The following is a 17,604-nucleotide window of genomic DNA, read 5'->3' as shown; positions in this document are numbered from 1 at the left end:
TAGGGGAAACTGATTATTCTTTGTAAAAAAAAAACCCACAACAAAAACTCCAAAACTACAATAAAACCAGGAATACAATCACTGCCTCTGGACATTTTTACTTTACATTTGGTAAATTTCAATCACTTAAAAATCACAGATAAGAAAAACATGAGGTCATTGGAAAATTGAAATAAAATAAAACATAGCTGTCACTGCCATGATGTCTTGCTGTTCAAGAATAACTCATAATCATCATTCATTCGGTCCACCATCAAATTGGGCCAAAAACAGTCGTTGATCGACCGAAAAAACTCAACAAATCATCATCATCATCATCATCATCATAATAATAATAATAATAATAATAATAATAATAATAATAATAATAATAATAATAATAATAATAGTAACCATAATAATAATAATAATAATAATAATAATAATAATAATAATAATAATAAATAATAATAATAGTAACCATAATAATAATAATAATAATAATAATAATAATAATAATAATAATAATAATAATAATAATAATAATAATAATAATAATAATAATAATAATCGTATGACCAAAAGATAATTTTAGATGGCCAATTAGTCTTTTCAAACTTTAAGTAAGTCAATAAAATGAGCAAAACTGTTAAGCAATTGTTGAATACAATTTTTATGCAACCATTTCAAAACATTATTCAACGATTACGTTTCTTACTAGGAATTAATTGAGTTTTCTAAAATGAGGGATAGAATAACGCACCTCCTGATTTACATACGGTAAATCCAACTCTGTCAAGTAAAGCTCAAATCCAAGCATCAGTAACACACTTTATGGTCACCTGGAACAACTACAAAAGACGTCTAACTTCTACGTCATGGCACAAGACCGAAGGGCTAGAGCTCAGATAGTCGCTGGTTCGGATAAGTAAGTCAAGTAAAGCTAACAGCATAAACTCAAAGTCCAGAAAGACAAAACACGACAGGTAAAATTATAACGATGTCTTGATTCATTGAAATATATTTTTAAAATTCAAGCCATCAATCGTCTATTACTGCTAAAACAGCAGGTAGAAAAAAAAGCTAATCGAAAGATTAGACAAACTAGTGATCTTTTTTTAAATCATAAAAAATATGTCAATTTTATTGGATGTGTATGAGTATTTGAAAAGAAGGTTTTATAAAGCTTCAGTACCCAAAATGGTGACAAAATTTGAAGTATCGAAATTCAACAACAAATAAAAATGTAAATAAAATAAAAGAAGCCAATAATATGGCTATAAATAGAACAATGTTTTGTTCGTCCACAAGGATTTGGCGTCAAAATGATGCCGTGCCGTTTGTTGCTAAAAAAGTGTGAAAAAGACTAGACAAGACAGACTCTATCCCTGAAATACATCTTGGAATAAATAAAAAATATTTTATATGTGTGGCAGCCGATGAAATCGCAGTCAAGGTCGCACGAAGTGAAACTGAGATACAAGGGAAAACAATTGGAAACTCGTTTATATAGCGCAATACCCACTAAACATGCTCAAAGCGCTTTACAAGGGATTACAAGGGTTTTGGAGCTTTCCGTTGAAAAATCATCTACGATATCTTAAATATTGTTTAAAACTAAGAAAATCACTAAGGACAAACTATAAATGCTTAAAATAAGTAATTTAAATCACCCTATCATCATATCAAACCAAACTCCATTTTTGACCCCATGACCTAAGCATGTTTGGTATAAATAGGTAGGTCAAAACAGCAGCTACTCAATGAAATGTAACGCGCATAAATTTACTACACATTCGAAGCCTAGGAAAATCTGTGCATTGGTCGATGTTGATGAGAAAAAAATAAATATTGCTAAAACAGTTTTCATATTTCCATCATTTACGAACCCCATTTTCACAGCTTTGTGTTTTCTCACCTGGTCGTCCATAAAATGCCATCTCTAAAGTTCTAATTTAGATATCAGGATTTATTTTTAAAAACCTGTAAAAATATAAATTCCTGACCTTCATGATACAATTAATATCTCATGGTCATGGATTGCTAGGTTTAGTTGGGTTTTCCTGGGCCTCACACATACTTGCGTAAATCTTGATTCTCCACGAAATAGGCCAAGTATAAGTAAATGGACCTGCAAAAACAAAATTGATCATATATCCAAATTTGAGCAAAAAATACAATACTTTCTCTCTCTCTCTCTCCTTCTCTCTCTCTCCCTCTCTCTCTCTCTCTCTCTCTCTCTCTCTCTCTCTCACTCTGTATCTCTCTCTCTCTAAGTAAGTAATTAAGTAAGTAAGTAAGTAAGTAAGTAAGTAAGTAAGTAAAAAAGTAAGTAGGTAAGTAAGTATGTAATGTCTCAAAGAAGTTTCAGGTTTAACCAGACTGGACATGATGAGAACTTGTCTGAAATATTTCTGGATTTTACATCAAAATCTAATTAATACGTTAGATGAGGAAGGATTTATTCTTGACGTGTTCCATGTGAGGCTATTGGTTCTTTTCTTTTCTGTTTTGTTTTTCTTTTTTAATAATAATAATAATAATAATAATAATAATAATAATAATAATAATAATAATAATAATAATAATAATAATAATAATAATAATAATAATAATAATAATAAGCATATTTATATAGCGCCTATAAACCTATTATATTCATATTTTTTTCATAGTTATTTCACACAAAAGCTGTGTGACCTTACTTGGTGATCCGTGTAGTCAACAGGCAAACAGTGTAAAATTTATGAGAGCAGAAAGAGATAAAACATTCCTGGTTTTATTGCCAACATTTTGCATTTTAAGTAAAATTTATTGTTCATGCCGGGAATTTAGAATGATATTTAAAAGTTAAATACAGTATGTTTGATTTTTCTTTTTTTTAAGTCTAGGATTCCAAAAATTAATAACTAAGTGTTATATTATTACAAATATATGTAAAACACACCAATTGCTCAGTAAGTAAAAACTACTGCTTTTTCTTATAACGCCATTTTGAATAAAATTTGAGAAATTTGAGAAATTTTGAACGAAAAAACAACATATATGCAATCAGAGCTAAAAAGCAGTACATTAACTGTTTAGGGCCATTTCCTGAAAATCTTTGGGTCTTCCTCTTCGTCTTTTGCCATCAGCCGCCCAGCAGACTGTCGTTCTTGGCAAAGTAATTGCTTTACTGCTGGGGGAAGCGTGGCTCAGCGGCACGGTCTTTGCTTCATACCCAAAAGGTACCGAGTTTGAATACCGCTGTGCTGTGTGGCCTTGAGCAAGTCATCTCCCCCTAGTTCAGTTTGCGGCACTGTACTACGGCTGATGCCTGGGTTATTCCAGTCTTCCCTTGGAATAGACCCTAGAAACAAATTTCCCCTATGGGATGAATAAAGGGAATTTAATTAATTTTTAAAAAATTCTGGCAACATGTCCAAACCATCTCCATCTCCATCTCTTTATAGTTGTACGAGTAGCTAGGCTCGTTGTTTCTGTCTTTTCTATTAGATTTTCATTTCTCTTTTTATAGGATCAAAATATTCCTAAAAGTCTTCGGAGGTATCTGTTTTGAGACCTTTCCATGACCTTCATCACACAAAGCTGCAACTATCTTGGATTGGATTTTGGATTGAATTGGAATTTATTTGTTAATTTGAATGTTACTTTCCAACATTCTCTGCCATACACGTTGACTGGAAGGTGAAGGACACGACTCTTGAACAGTTTCAATTTGGCTTTGTTGGATCTCCAAATTTCCATCAGAATTGCAAATGTTTGATTTGCTTGGCACAGTCTGTGTTTTACATTTACAGCTTACTCTGGGTTTCCATTATTGTTTAATTTTATCCTAAATAACATGAAATCTTCTACGTCTTAAATTCTCTCATTCCCACAAAGTAGTTCTCCTGTGTCTGTTACATTTTTTATTTTTTTATTTTCGTCCTCTTTAAATTATTTCCCTTATTATTTTGGTGTAAAAAACGTGTCTGTCACCAAAATAAAATTTAAAAAAAATGAAATAGCTCTTTATTCAAAATCTAAAAAAAAAATTTAAAAATTCCATTTATTCATCCCATTGGGCAAATTTATCTTTAGGATCTATTCCAAGGGAAAACTGAAATAACCCAGTTGTCAGCCACAGTGCAGCACCACAAATTGAGCTAGAGCGAGGTGACTTGCTCAAGGCCACACAGTGCAGCGGCGGGTGATCAAACTGGGTACCTTCCGGGTACGAAGCAAAGGCTGTAGTGCTGAGCTACGCTGATTCCCCCTGCCTGTCATCCACAGCCATATAGCCAGGTTAATACAATCTTACCTCACTATACATTACAGTCACCGTGACCTTTCACACATCAGAATGACCTCTATCTTCCTGTGTCAATGGAGGGGAAAGGTCAGAAGTCTCTTTCGTTCTCTTTTTAAGACAGTAACGCCTCATGAAGAAAGGAAACAACACAAGACTCTGAAGGAAATAAATTGTGGAAAAATTTTAAAACATATAATGAAAAAAAAGTCTGCAGACCTCACAATGGACAATCTAAAATCCTACACTGCAGCAGTTAGCAGACCTCACAATGGCCAATCTAAAATCCTACACTGCAGCAGTTAGCGGACCTCACAATGGCCAATCTAAAATCCTACACTGCAGCAGTTAGTAGACCTCACAATGGACAATCTAAAATCCTACACTGCAGCAGTTAGTAGACCTCACAATGGACAATCTAAAATCCTACACTGCAGCAGTTAGCGGACCTCACAATGGCCAATCTAAAATCCTACACTGCAGCAGTTAGCGGACCTCACAATGGACAATCTAAAATCCTACAATGCAGCAGTTAGTAGACCTCACAATGGCCAATCTAAAATCCTACACTGCATCAGTTAGCGGACCTCACAATGGCCAATCTAAAATCCTACACTGCAGCAGTTAGCGGACCTCACAATGGCCAATCTAAAATCCTACACTGCAGCAGTTAGTAGACCTCACAATGGCCAATCTAAAATCCTACACTGCAGCAGTTATAGACCTCACAATGGCCAATCTAAAATCCTACACTGCAGCAGTTAGTAGACCTCACAATGGACAATCTAAAATCCTACACTGCAGCAGTTAGCGGACCTCACAATGGCCAATCTAAAATCCTACACTGCAGCAGTTAGTAGACCTCACAATGGCCAATCTAAAATCCTACACTGCAGCAGTTAGTAGACCTCACAATGGCCAATCTAAAATCCTACACTGCAGCAGTTAGCGGACCTCACAATGGCCAATCTAAAATCCTACACTGCAGCAGTTAGCGGACCTCACAATGGCCAATCTAAAATCCTACACTGCAGCAGTTAGCGGACCTCACAATGGCCAATCTAAAATCCTACACTGCAGCAGTTAGCGGACTTCACAATGGCCAATCTAAAATCCTACAATGCAGCAGTTAGTAGACCTCACAATGGCCAATCTAAAATCCTACACTGCAGCAGTTAGCGGACCTCACAATGGCCAATCTAAAATCCTACACTGCAGCAGTTAGTAGACCTCACAATGGCCAATCTAAAATCCTACACTGCAGCAGTTAGCGGACCTCACAATGGCCAATCTAAAATCCTACACTGCAGCAGTTAGCGGACCTCACAATGGCCAATCTAAAATCCTACACTGCAGCAGTTAGTAGACCTCACAATGGACAATCTAAAATCCTACAATGCAGCAGTTAGTAGACCTCACAATGGCCAATCTAAAATCCTACACTGCAGCAGTTAGTAGACCTCACAATGGACAATCTAAAATCCTACACTGCAGCAGTTAGCGGACCTCACAATGGCCAATTTAAAATCCTACACTGCAGCAGTTAGTAGACCTCACAATGGACAATCTAAAATCCTACAATGCAGCAGTTAGTAGACCTCACAATGGCCAATCTAAAATCCTACACTGCATCAGTTAGCAGACCTCACAATGGCCAATCTAAAATCCTACACTGCAGCAGTTAGTAGACCTCACAATGGACAATCTAAAATCCTACAATGCAGCAGTTAGTAGACCTCACAATGGCCAATCTAAAATCCTACCCTGCAGCAGTTAGTGGACCTCACAATGGCCAATCTAAAATCCTACACTGCAGCAGTTAGCGGACCTCACAATGGACAATCTAAAATCCTATACTGATTACAAATATATGAAGAAATCGTAAATTCTCATTTGATTTACGACTGTTCAAAACAAGTGAGAACATCCTGTAATCATTAAGATATACCGTTAGTATTATCGGCTAAAGCAAAGTAAAAAAATAAAAATCATTAAAAAATTGCTGACTGGTTTGTTCGTTTGTTAATTTGACTCTCATCCATAAAGAATTCTATTTGTCATAATTATTATCATTATCTTGGTTTATAGCATCATCTTCCTCCAGGCCCAGTTCTTTCATATCGTCCTTGACCCTATCCAACCATCTAGTCTTCGGGCGTCCATTTTTCTCTCTTTCCCGCTAATTCTATATCCGATACTTTCTTTTCTACGTACTCCCTCTCTCGTCTCTTAACATATCCGAACCATTTCAATAGATTTTGAATAAATGATGATTCATAAACATTTGAGTGTTCCTCTTTGTTAGATCCTGTGCTTAAGTCTGGATGAGACTTTTAAGTGATCTCCAACTAAGTACATCGATAGTGTGCTCCTGGAATCTACATCTGTTCCTTATTTAAACCAATTCCCCTTTGTCTTACTTTTTTTTGTGTGCTCTTAATTGTAAATCTAGAATTTTTTGACAACCCTATTTTCTTCTTTTTAATTGGCGTTGAAATGACCTAAATGTGTCGCAATTGCCGTAAAACCCTAAAAAACAACAAAAAAACACGACATAGTGATCAACAGGGAGAGATCCTCCATCACAACTAACTATCATGTGACCCCCAGTTTTACTCACCATGAAAATGTTGGCCGACCCAACCACACTGGCACTGAGATCAAATCCAAGCTGGCCCACCATTACACCACCGAGGGTGGGGCCCACAAAACCTCTGAGGGAAAAGAGATGGACAGCAAAAGCTACAGAGAACTGTAAGAGGCAAAGTGGTCATGATAAGGCTGCTGGGTAGCTATAAAACCCAAAGTCACAGACGTTGAAGTGAAAGTAGTCCCTCAGTACCATTAGGCCCACAGAGTCAGAGTTTATTCCAGTTTCTATAGCGTGAAATGGACACTAGCAATTGCTTGCTATCCTTTGGATAGAACACCAGATCAAACAGACCCAGCTACCTAATCACTACTGGGTGGATGGGGGTAAAGAAAAAAAATCGACTGCACCAGAGATCGAATTCAGTCCTTTTGTTTGTGAAGTGAGTGCTCTACCAACTGAGCTATCGGGACAACTCCTTCCCCCCCTGTTGAATGTTAAATAAGGCAGCATGGCTCAGCAGAATGGTCTTTTTTTTTGGTTTGTTTGTTGCTTTAGGTCTCTTCCAACACAATTGAGGTTATATGAGAGACCGCTGAAACAAAAAAACAAGCAATCTAACAAAAATAGTACAAATGTAAATCAAAATCATAACCTTAAGATATCATAAGCTAAATTATAAATAACCAAGAACAAACAGGCAGAAGATTTACAGAAAAAAAAAATCCCCTGTCAAAAATACAATCACAAACCAAAGAAGCAGGATAGGCTAGTAAAGAGAAGAAGAAACGACATCACTATCGGATCGTACACCCATGCGAACATCATAGGTATACGATTCAAGGGTGATGCTCCCATCCAACCACCCGCGGAATGGTCTTTGATTTGTACTAGATAGGTACAGAGTTCAATTAGCCTATTAGAAAAGATTTCTTCTGTGACAGGAAGACATCAAGTTATCGTGATACAAAGCCATAATCTAACACTGTTATACACCACACAAAAGTTACATCTTTCTCCAGTACCAAAGCTGAAACAATACGGATTGGATAGGACTGTTATCTATCTCCAGTACTAAAGCTATATGGATTGGATAGAACTGTTATCTATCTCCAGTACTAAAGCTATACAGATTGGATAGAACTGTTATCTATCTCCAGTACTAAAGCTGTACAGATTGGATAGGACTGTTATCTATCTCCAGTACTAAAGCTGTACAGATTGGATAGAATTGTTATCTATCTCCAGTACTAAAGCTATACAGATTGGATAGAACTGTTATCTATCTCCAGTACTAAAGCTGTATGGATTGGATAGAACGGTTATCTATCTCCAGTACTAAAGCTGTACAGATTGGATAGAATTGTTATCTATCTCAGGTACTAAAGCTATACAGATTGGATAGAACTGTTATCTATCTCCAGTACTAAAGCTGTACAGATTGGATAGAACTGTTATCTATCTCCAGTACTAAAGCTGTACAGATTGGATAGAACTGTTATCTATCTCCAGTACTAAAGCTGTATGGATTGGATAGAACTGTTATCTATCTCTAGTACTAAAGCTATACAGATTGGATAGGACTGTTATCTATCTCCAGTACTAAAGCTATACGGATTGGATAGAACTGTTATCTATCTCCAGTACTAAAGCTATACAGATTGGATAGAACTGTTATCTATCTCCAGTACTAAAGCTATACGGATTGGATAGAACTGTTATCTATCTCCAGTACTAAAGCTATACAGATTGGATAGGACTGTTATCTATCTCCAGTACTAAAGCTGTATGGATTGGATAGGACTGTTATCTATCTCCAGTACTAAAGCTGTACAGATTGGATAGGACTGTTATCTATCTCCAGTACTAAAGCTGTACAGATTGGATAGAACTGTTATCTATCTCCAGTACTAAAGCTGTACAGATTGGATAGAACTGTTATCTATCTCCAGTACTAAAGCTGTACAGATTGGATAGGACTGTTATCTATCTCCAGTACTAAAGCTGTATGGATTGGATAGAACTGTTATCTATCTCCAGTACTAAAGCTGTACAGATTGGATAGAACTGTTATCTATCTCCAGTACTAAAGCTGTACGGATTGGATAGAACTGTTATCTATCTCCAGTACTAAAGCTGTATGGATTGGATAGAACTGTTATCTATCTCCAGTACTAAAGCTGTACAGATTGGATAGAACTGTTATCTATCTCCAGTACTAAAGCTATATGGATTGGATAGGACTGTTATCTATCTCCAGTACTAAATCTGTATGGAATGGATAGAACTGTTTGTTTGTTTGTTTGTTTTTAGGTGTTTAACGGCGCTTTCGACACTATTTAGGTCATTTAAGCGCCCGTTTCTGTCTTTCATCAATCTTTTATCGGCCCCGAGGGGCAACAGCTGATCAAAACGTGTACTGTTGTAATAAAATCTTTATAAAATCATAATAGTTACATGTTTGTTAAGTAAAAATATCTATTTACAATTTCTGCAGGAGTTCACATTCCTGCAGATACTTTAAAATTGTAAGCGGATCGACCGACTGGAACAGAGACTTCAAGTCTCTGTTATCATAATGTTGTGACCTTATCTGTTCTAATTCTGTACATTCAATTAAAATGTGTTGAACTGTCAGGTCACAGTTACATGTTCTGCAGAGGGGTTTTTCATCCCTCTCCAGAAGGAAACGGTGAGTGAGGTCAGTATGTCCGATCCGGAGTCGAGTTATTTTTACCTCGTCTCTTCTTTTTAGCCCGAGTTGGGTCTGGGGCCGAGGTCACTTTTAATTTGTTTTAATTTGTTATGTACATCTCGACTCCAGGATCGTTCCCATTCCTTTCGGACATGTTTTTTTATATTGATTTTTAAATCCGCGTGTGGGATTTTACTGCCCTCTTGTAATTCTTGGCTCACCGCCTCTTTTGCCAGTCGATCCGCTTCTTCGTTCCCCTGGATACCCACATGACTAGGTACCCAGAGAAAACAAACTTTCTTTTTCTTAATAAATAATTTATTTGCACCTTCCAAGATACTTATGAGTCTTGGATCGGTGCAATAAAAATTTGAGATCCCCTTAAGTACGGACAGCGAGTCAGACAAGATCAAGAATTTATTTTTATTCGATCTCTCAGCCAAACGGAGAGCATTTAGGATTGCTCTCGATTCAGCTGTAAAGATCGAAACATTTCTATCCAGGCGAAGTGATCCTGTGCCTTCCGATGAGTGATAGGCACATCCTACTGCATCTGCGCTCTTTGAACCATCCGTAAATATGTGAGTATGGTTTTTGTATGTTTGTAATATTGCTTTTAGTGTCTGTTTGTAAATATGTGGGTCTGTTTGTGATTTTTCAGTTTTGTTAGGTCCAAATTTATGTTTGGTCTATATATGGACCATGGTGGTGTCTTTGCCTGGACGTATGGATGTATCCTATCTAGACTGATGTTCATGTCTGCGATGTCTTTTTTTATTCTGCAACCTAATGGTGGTGTCATTTTTGGGTGCTTGCGAAATTTTTCTTCTAGTGTCCTATCCGTGTAGTGTACATGTTTGTGTGCTGGGTTGTCGTGCAGCGATGTGACCTTAGTAACATACTGGAGAGCCAGTTTTTTCCTCCTGAGATGGAGAGGTGGCTCATCTGCCTCAGCATAAAGGCTTGCCACTGGAGAAGTGCGGAAAGCCCCGAGTGCCAAGCGCAGTCCCTGATGATGAATTGGGTCCAGCATGCCTAAGTAGGATGGTTTTGCAGAGCCGTATACAAAAGATGCGTAGTCCAGTTTTGATCGAATAAGGGTTCGGTATATCTTTAGAAGAGTGTTTGTGTCCGAACCCCATTCCATGCTCGACAGAACTCTCATTATTCTCATTGCTTTCATGCATCGCAGTCTGAGATCTTTGATATGGGCGAGGAAATTTAGTTTCCTATCAAAGATCAAACCCAGGAATCGGGCTTCGTCCTTTACCTCAATTCTGGAATTGTTGAGATAAAGGTCAGGCTGTCTAATGCAGGTGCGTTTTCGGCAGAAGTGGACAGCTACTGTTTTTGATGGGGAGAAGGAGAAACCATTGAGATTTGCCCACTCCGACAGTTTGTTTAGTTGGAGTTGTAACTGTCTCTCAATGGTGTCCATACTCGATTTACTTCGATAGCATACAAGAAAGTCATCAACATATAAGGAACAGTCAACATTCTGTCTCATTGCATTCACTATTGAGTTTATTTTAATCTCAAACAGAATGGGAGACAGAATGCTACCCTGTGGAACTCCCTCTTCCTGATCAAATGGATCAGAAAAGGTGGATCCTGCTTTGACCTGAAAGGATCTGTTGTTTAAAAATGCTCTGACAAACATTGGAAGGTTTCCTCGTAGACCAAGATTGTGCAGATCTTTGAGGATTCCGTATTTCCAAGTTGTGTCAAAGGCCTTCTCAAGGTCAAAGAAGATTGCTACCAAGTGCTCACCTTTGGCAAAGGCCTCACGAATGAAGCTCTCTAGTCGAACAAGGTGATCAACAGTTGATCTGTTCTTTCGAAAGCCACATTGGAGGTCGGAGAGGGAGTTGTTGTGTTCCAAGTAGAACATCAGACGCTTGTTGACCATTTTCTCCATCAGCTTGCATAGGCAGCTGGTGAGGGAGATTGGTCGGTAGTTTGAAGCGTCCGAATGGTCTTTCCCAGGTTTTGGGATTGGAATCACGGTGGCCAGATTCCAACTAGGTGGGAAAGTCTGTGTTGTCCATATCTTGTTATAGATATTCAAAAGGACAACCAGACTATCTTGTGGAAGATGTCGGAGTATTTCATAACTGATGTTGTCAGGACCCGGTGCTGTGACATTTGTGTCACGGAGGCAGGCACCCAACTCCTCAAGTGTAAATGGTTTGTTGTAGTCTTCAGTGTTTGTAGATGTAAAGTTTATTGGTGTGTTTTCTGCGTTTTGTTTATGGCGCAGAAATTGTGGTGTGTGGTGTGCAGACGAGGAGTTGTGCGCCAGCCTCTCGGCCAGAGTGTTGGCAATGTCTTGTTCTGTTTCAGCCACGGATCCATCGGGACGTGTCAAGTGATTTAGTGAATCACTATCGGATCCCTTCAGTTTCCGTAACATCTTCCACACCCTATTCAGGGGTGTCTGGCTATTTATTTTTGAGACAAAGTTTTGGAAGGATCTCCGTTTGTTTTCTCGGAAGATCTTCCTACACTTTGCTCGTAGTTTCCTAAATGTTGCGAAATTCTCAGGGATTGGGAATCTCATCGCTTTCCTGTATGCTTTTTTCTTCTCCCGTAGGGCCGCTCGACATTCCTCTGAAAACCAGGGATTGTGTTTTCTCGGTCTACCAGAGGTTGTTGGTATTGTCAAGCTGCAGATATTTGTTAAAATATTTTTGAATTTGTCATAGCTGTCCACCTCTGTCGTAAGGAGTCTGTGACACTCCTGTGAGAAAGTTTCCCAATCTGCTCGCCGTACACTCCAACGTTTGGGCTGTGGGGCCCTTGAAGTCGGGGTGATGTCGAGGCAGACTGGAAAATGGTCAGAACCGTGATCGTCATCGATCACAGTCCAGGAGAGATCTGGAGCTAATGTAGGATCACAGAAAGTGAGATCGATGGCAGACGTGGTAAGATTGTGAATATTTACCGTGTTGCCTCGAGACCGTTTGCCAAGTATACATCCATTTTCATTATGAAAGCCTCCACTGCCTTTCCCCTCTGGTTTGTGTCTGTGTTTCCCCAGAGAGGACTGTGAGCATTGAAATCTCCCATTATCACATAGGGAGGGGGGAGTTGGTTTAGAACTCCCTCTAGCTCGGCAGACTGGAGGCGATGATCTGGTGGGATGTACACAGAGCAGATGGTGATTGGTCTGTGCAATGTCACTCTCACTGCTATTGCCTGTAGATTTGTTTTCATAGGTATCAAGCGGTGGGGGGTGCTCTTCTTCGTGAGAATTGAAACTCCCCCACACGCTATCTGGCCATCAGAGTGAATCAGATGATTGGCCGTATATCCTTTTACTGTGTAGTCGTCTGCTGGTAATTTTGTTTCCTGCAGACAGACTACATCAGGATTCCTCTGGAGGAGGAGGTCCAATTCTGTTCTATTTGATCTGATCCCTCTGATGTTCCAGGAAATTAATCTTGTCTGACCAGGTATCCTAATTTTTTGTGGGGAGGTTAGGCAGTATGCCTGCCTTCAACCCTTTTACTTTTATTCTCCTAGGAGGAGAGACTTCCATAGGAGAAGGAGGCCCTGTGGAGGGCCTCTCGGTTTTTTTAGGGCTGAGTTTTTTTGAACCCTTGGGATTTTTAGGTCCCTCTGGGTTCTTAGATTTTTTGGGGCTTTGAGGCCCCTCAGGGGGATTTGTGGATCCCCCGACTGGTGTTGGTGGCTCCATATTCTGGGAAGGGGTGGAGTTTTGTTTTTGGGGGGATAGAGAGGGCTCACGGGAATGGAGATGGGGGGTGGGTCCAACATCCACGCCCATGAGGGGGAGAATTTTTTTGTTTGGGGAAGGAGGGGGGGTGGAGGTCGCCTTGGAGGTGGATGTGGAGGGGGCTGCAGGTTCCACATCTTGAACCTCCAATGTGTCAAAAAGATTTTTTGACACATTTGCGACCTTGTTTTTAGGTCTTGATGGCTTTTTCTTTTGAGGACTGTCTTTTCTAGTCTGTGCGATTTTGCCATGGCTGTTTTGGTTATTACCAGCAGCCCTGGCAACTTCTGCATAACTCTTGGCAGAAGCAGCGACCTGCCGAGGGGGGCAGATCACTGCTTTTGCCTGAGCAAACGTACCGCCGTAAGTGGCTCTGTATGTCAAGATTGCCTTTTCTTCTTGCCACTTAGGACAATCTTTCGAATGTGCTGCATGCTTGCCTTGGCAGTTCAGACAACAAGGGTCCACTTTGCAGTTTTCCTCATTGTGGTCTTCTTTGCCGCAGCGGGGGCATGTAGCTTTACGGCGGCAGTTTGTTTTAGTATGGCCGTACCGGTGGCAGTTAAAACATCTCATGGGGTTCGGGACGTAAGGCCGAACCTCCAAGTCGAGGTATTCAATTCTTATTCTCGACGGGGGTCTCGGGCTGTCAAAAGTCAGGATCCAGGTGTTGGTCTGGATTGTGCTGTCGCCGCGGCGGATGCTAACCCGCCGAGCTTCGACAACACCCTCCAGTTCCTCAACCATCTCCTGCTCCGAACAGCCTACCAGATCTCTGCTTCTTATGACACCTTTTGACCTATTGAGGCTCCTGTGAGCCTCAACGGTGACTGGGATGTCAGAGAATCTGGTACATTTCAAGAGGTTCTCACTCTCTTGTCGACCCTGCACTTGTATCATTAAAGTGCCAGAGTTGTTCCTGTTCACTGCCTTTGGTGTACCGGCGCCATTTGCTTTGAGTGCCTTGCTGATGGTGAAGATACTCAAAGTGTTAAGTTTAATATTATCCTCATTCGGTTGAATTACCAGGAACGGCGAGAATTTTGGGGTTGCCATTCCTGGTAAGTCATCAAGAGTCATCGGGGCTGTAATCTTTCTTTTCTTTCCTGTCTGGGGTGGGGCTTTAAGGGGAGAGTTTTTGCTATTTTTGGCCATGATATTTATAAGTTTTTATTCAACCCGGCTATATTGTGCCCACTAGCACGGCTCAGTCCCACACTTGGGGGGTAAGGCACTCACCGAAGCTATACTCCTCAAGTCTGGCCTCCTCTTGTCCTTCCATGGTCCTTGGGGAAAAAAAAAAAAAAGGACTCGAGGGGTGGAGTTGGGGGACGTCCCGCCTCCAGGCCTTTCTCTCGGATTGACCCTAATCTTTGCGTTGCACAAAGACTGACTGCTGATTCAGAGATGACAAACCATGATTAAAAAGAAATTTCATGGGGGACAGGAACTAGATATGGTTTTAAATCTAGTCCTTCCAATCTCTTTGCCTAAATGGAGGGGAGTGCCAAAAAATAGATTTGGCATCTCTGCGTTGGGTAGCTCGGGCCATCTACAAGGTAGGCTACCCACCCGTCTTTAGAGAAGCGTCAAGCCAAAGAGGAGTGTTGGGGTAGAAACACCTCGCAAGGTGAACCCCCCTCAGCCTCCAGGATCAATAGCTCCTCCTTATCGGGGTCCTCTCGGAACTGCGCACCCTCAGCAGAAAGGTGCCTGCTGTGCAGGATTTGGATAGGAATATCTCCTCGTTGAACCTATTTCAACGGTACAGGGTATAGAGATACTGGGGGATAGAAGACAGTTAAGAATGCTTGTTTTCCTCGGTTCTCTCTCTCTCTCTGTCCTGGCAACTCAATTTTGATAAGGAAGGGAAATTTTGAATCATTGGGGAAATGGGGTATGGAATGGAAATCATAGCTCAAATATGGTAAAAGGGGGTGGGATTTGTGCTATGCCATCGCCTTCCCTTGCTCTCTTTAAACTGAAACCGTCATTCCTCAAAACATCTTTTATATACTACGTTCTTGGGATTTGGGGGGAGAAAAAGTTTGGGGATGATTGCCAAGACAAGAAAAATAGCAGAATGGGTGAATGAAGCCATTCTCATAAAAAGGGCTGGGGTATGGGGGTCTGTGGAGCCACCATGTCTCTTTCACCAGTCGGGTGGTTTTTCGTTGGTTACCACCAAACCAGAATGGCTCTTTTAGTCGCCTTCTACGACACGCATGAGCTTACGGTGGCTCAATTCTTTTCCCTCTCAGTTGAGGGACACCGGAGACCACACGGGGAACTGTTATCTATCTCCAGTACTAAAGCTGTACAGATTGGATAGAACTGTTATCTATCTCCAGTACTAAAGCTGTACAGATTGGATAGAACTGTTATCTATCTCCAGTACTAAAGCTGTATGGATTGGATAGAACTGTTATCTATCTCCAGTACTAAAGCTGTATGGATTGGATAGAACTGTTATCTATCTCCAGTACTAAAGCTGTATGGATTGGATAGGACTGTTATCTATCTCCAGTACTAAAGCTGTACAGATTGGATAGAACTGTTATCTATCTCCAGTACTAAAGCTATACAGATTGGATAGAACTGTTATCTATCTCCAGTACTAAAGCTATACGGATTGGATAGAACTGTTATCTATCTCCAGTACTAAAGCTGTACAGATTGGATAGAACTGCTATCTATCTCCAGTACTAAAGCTGTACGGATTGGATAGAACTGTTATCTATCTCCAGTACTAAAGCTATATGGATTGGATAGGACTGTTATCTATCTCCAGTACTAAAGCTATATGGATTGGATAGAACTGTTATCTATCTCCAGTACTAAAGCTGTACAGATTGGATAGAACTGTTATCTATCTCCAGTACTAAAGCTGTACAGATTGGATAGAACTGTTATCTATCTCCAGTACTAAAGCTATACAGGATTGGATAGAACTGTTATCTATCTTTTTTTTTTTTTTTTTTTTTTTTTTTTTTTTTTTTTTTTTTTTTTTTTTTTTTTTTTTTTTTTTTTTTTTTTTTTTTTTTTTTTATCTCCGTACTAAAGCTGACGGATTGGATAGAACTGTTATCTATCTCAGTACTAAACTGTACAGATTGGATAGAATGTTATCTATCTCCAGTACTAAAGCTATAGGATTGGATAGAACTGTTATCTATCTCCAGTACTAAAGCTGTATGGATTGGATAGAACTGTTATCTATCTCCAGTACTAAGCTGTATGATTGGATAGAACTGTTATCTATCTCAGTACTAAAGCTTATGGATTGGATAGAACTGTTATCTATCTCCAGTACTAAAGCTGTAAGATTGGATAGGACTGTTATCTATCTCCAGTACTAAAGCTGTATGATTGGATAGAACTGTTATCTATCTCCAGTACTAAAGCTTACGATTGGATAGAACTGTTATCTATCTCCAGTACTAAAGCTTAGATTGGATAGAACTGTATCTATCTCCAGTACTAAAGCTGTACAGATTGGATAGAACTGTTATCTATCTCCAGTACTAAAGCTGTACGATTGGATAGAACTGTTATCTATCTCCAGTACAAAGCTGTATGGATTGGATAGAACTGTTATCTATCTCCAGTACTAAAGCTATACAGATTGGATGAACTGTTATCTATCTCCAGTACTAAAGCTATAGATTGGATAGAACTGTTATCTATCTCCAGTACTAAAGCTGTACAGATTGGATAGAACTGTATCTATTCTCCAGTACTAAAGCTTACAGATTGGATAGAACTGTTATCTATCTCAGTACTAAAGCTATATGGATTGGATAGAACTGTTATCTATCTCAGTACTAAAGCTGTAGATTGGATAGAACTGTTATCTATCTCCAGTACTAAAGCTTACGGTGGATGACTGTATCTATCCGTAAAAGAGATTGGATGTTATCTATCTCCAGTACTAAAGCTATAGATTGGATAGAACTGTTATCTATCTCCAGTACTAAAGCTGTACGGATTGGATAGAACTGTTATCTATCTCCAGTACTAAAGCTGTAAGATTGGATAGAACTGTTATCTATCTCCAGTACTAAAGCTGTATGGATTGGATAGAACTGTTATCTATCTCCAGTACTAAAGCTGTACAGATTGGATAGAACTGTTATCTATCTCCAGTACTAAAGCTGTAAGATTGGATAGAATGTTATCTATCTCAGTACTAAAGCTGTATGGATTGGATAGAACTGTTATCTATCTCCAGTACTAAAGCTGTACAGATTGGATAGAACTGTTATCTATCTCCAGTACTAAAGCTTATCGATTGGATAGAACTGTTATCT

General features: G+C 39.4%; 1 protein-coding gene across 1 annotated transcript in view; it reads right to left on the bottom strand.

The window, feature by feature from the left end:
- Positions 1–486: 486 nt before the first annotated feature.
- LOC144957130 (MFS-type transporter SLC18B1-like) overlaps positions 487–17,604 on the bottom strand; it is a 66,401-nt gene continuing 49,283 nt past the window's right edge. The window contains exons 12-14 of the mRNA XM_078888149.1: positions 6,891–6,984; positions 4,283–4,429; positions 487–2,110 (exon numbers count right to left, since the gene is read on the bottom strand). Coding sequence (XP_078744275.1) covers positions 4,313–4,429; positions 6,891–6,984 — 211 coding nt within the window. The 3' untranslated portion in view covers positions 487–2,110; positions 4,283–4,312. The remainder of the gene's footprint in view (positions 2,111–4,282; positions 4,430–6,890; positions 6,985–17,604) is intronic.

This window comes from Berghia stephanieae, chromosome 11 (genome assembly GCF_034508935.2).
Source record: "Berghia stephanieae isolate SIO BIC M18660-M18661 chromosome 11, UCSD_Bste_1.3, whole genome shotgun sequence".
Lineage (NCBI taxonomy): Eukaryota > Metazoa > Mollusca > Gastropoda > Nudibranchia > Aeolidiidae > Berghia > Berghia stephanieae.
This window is presented reverse-complemented; position numbering and strand designations above follow the sequence as displayed.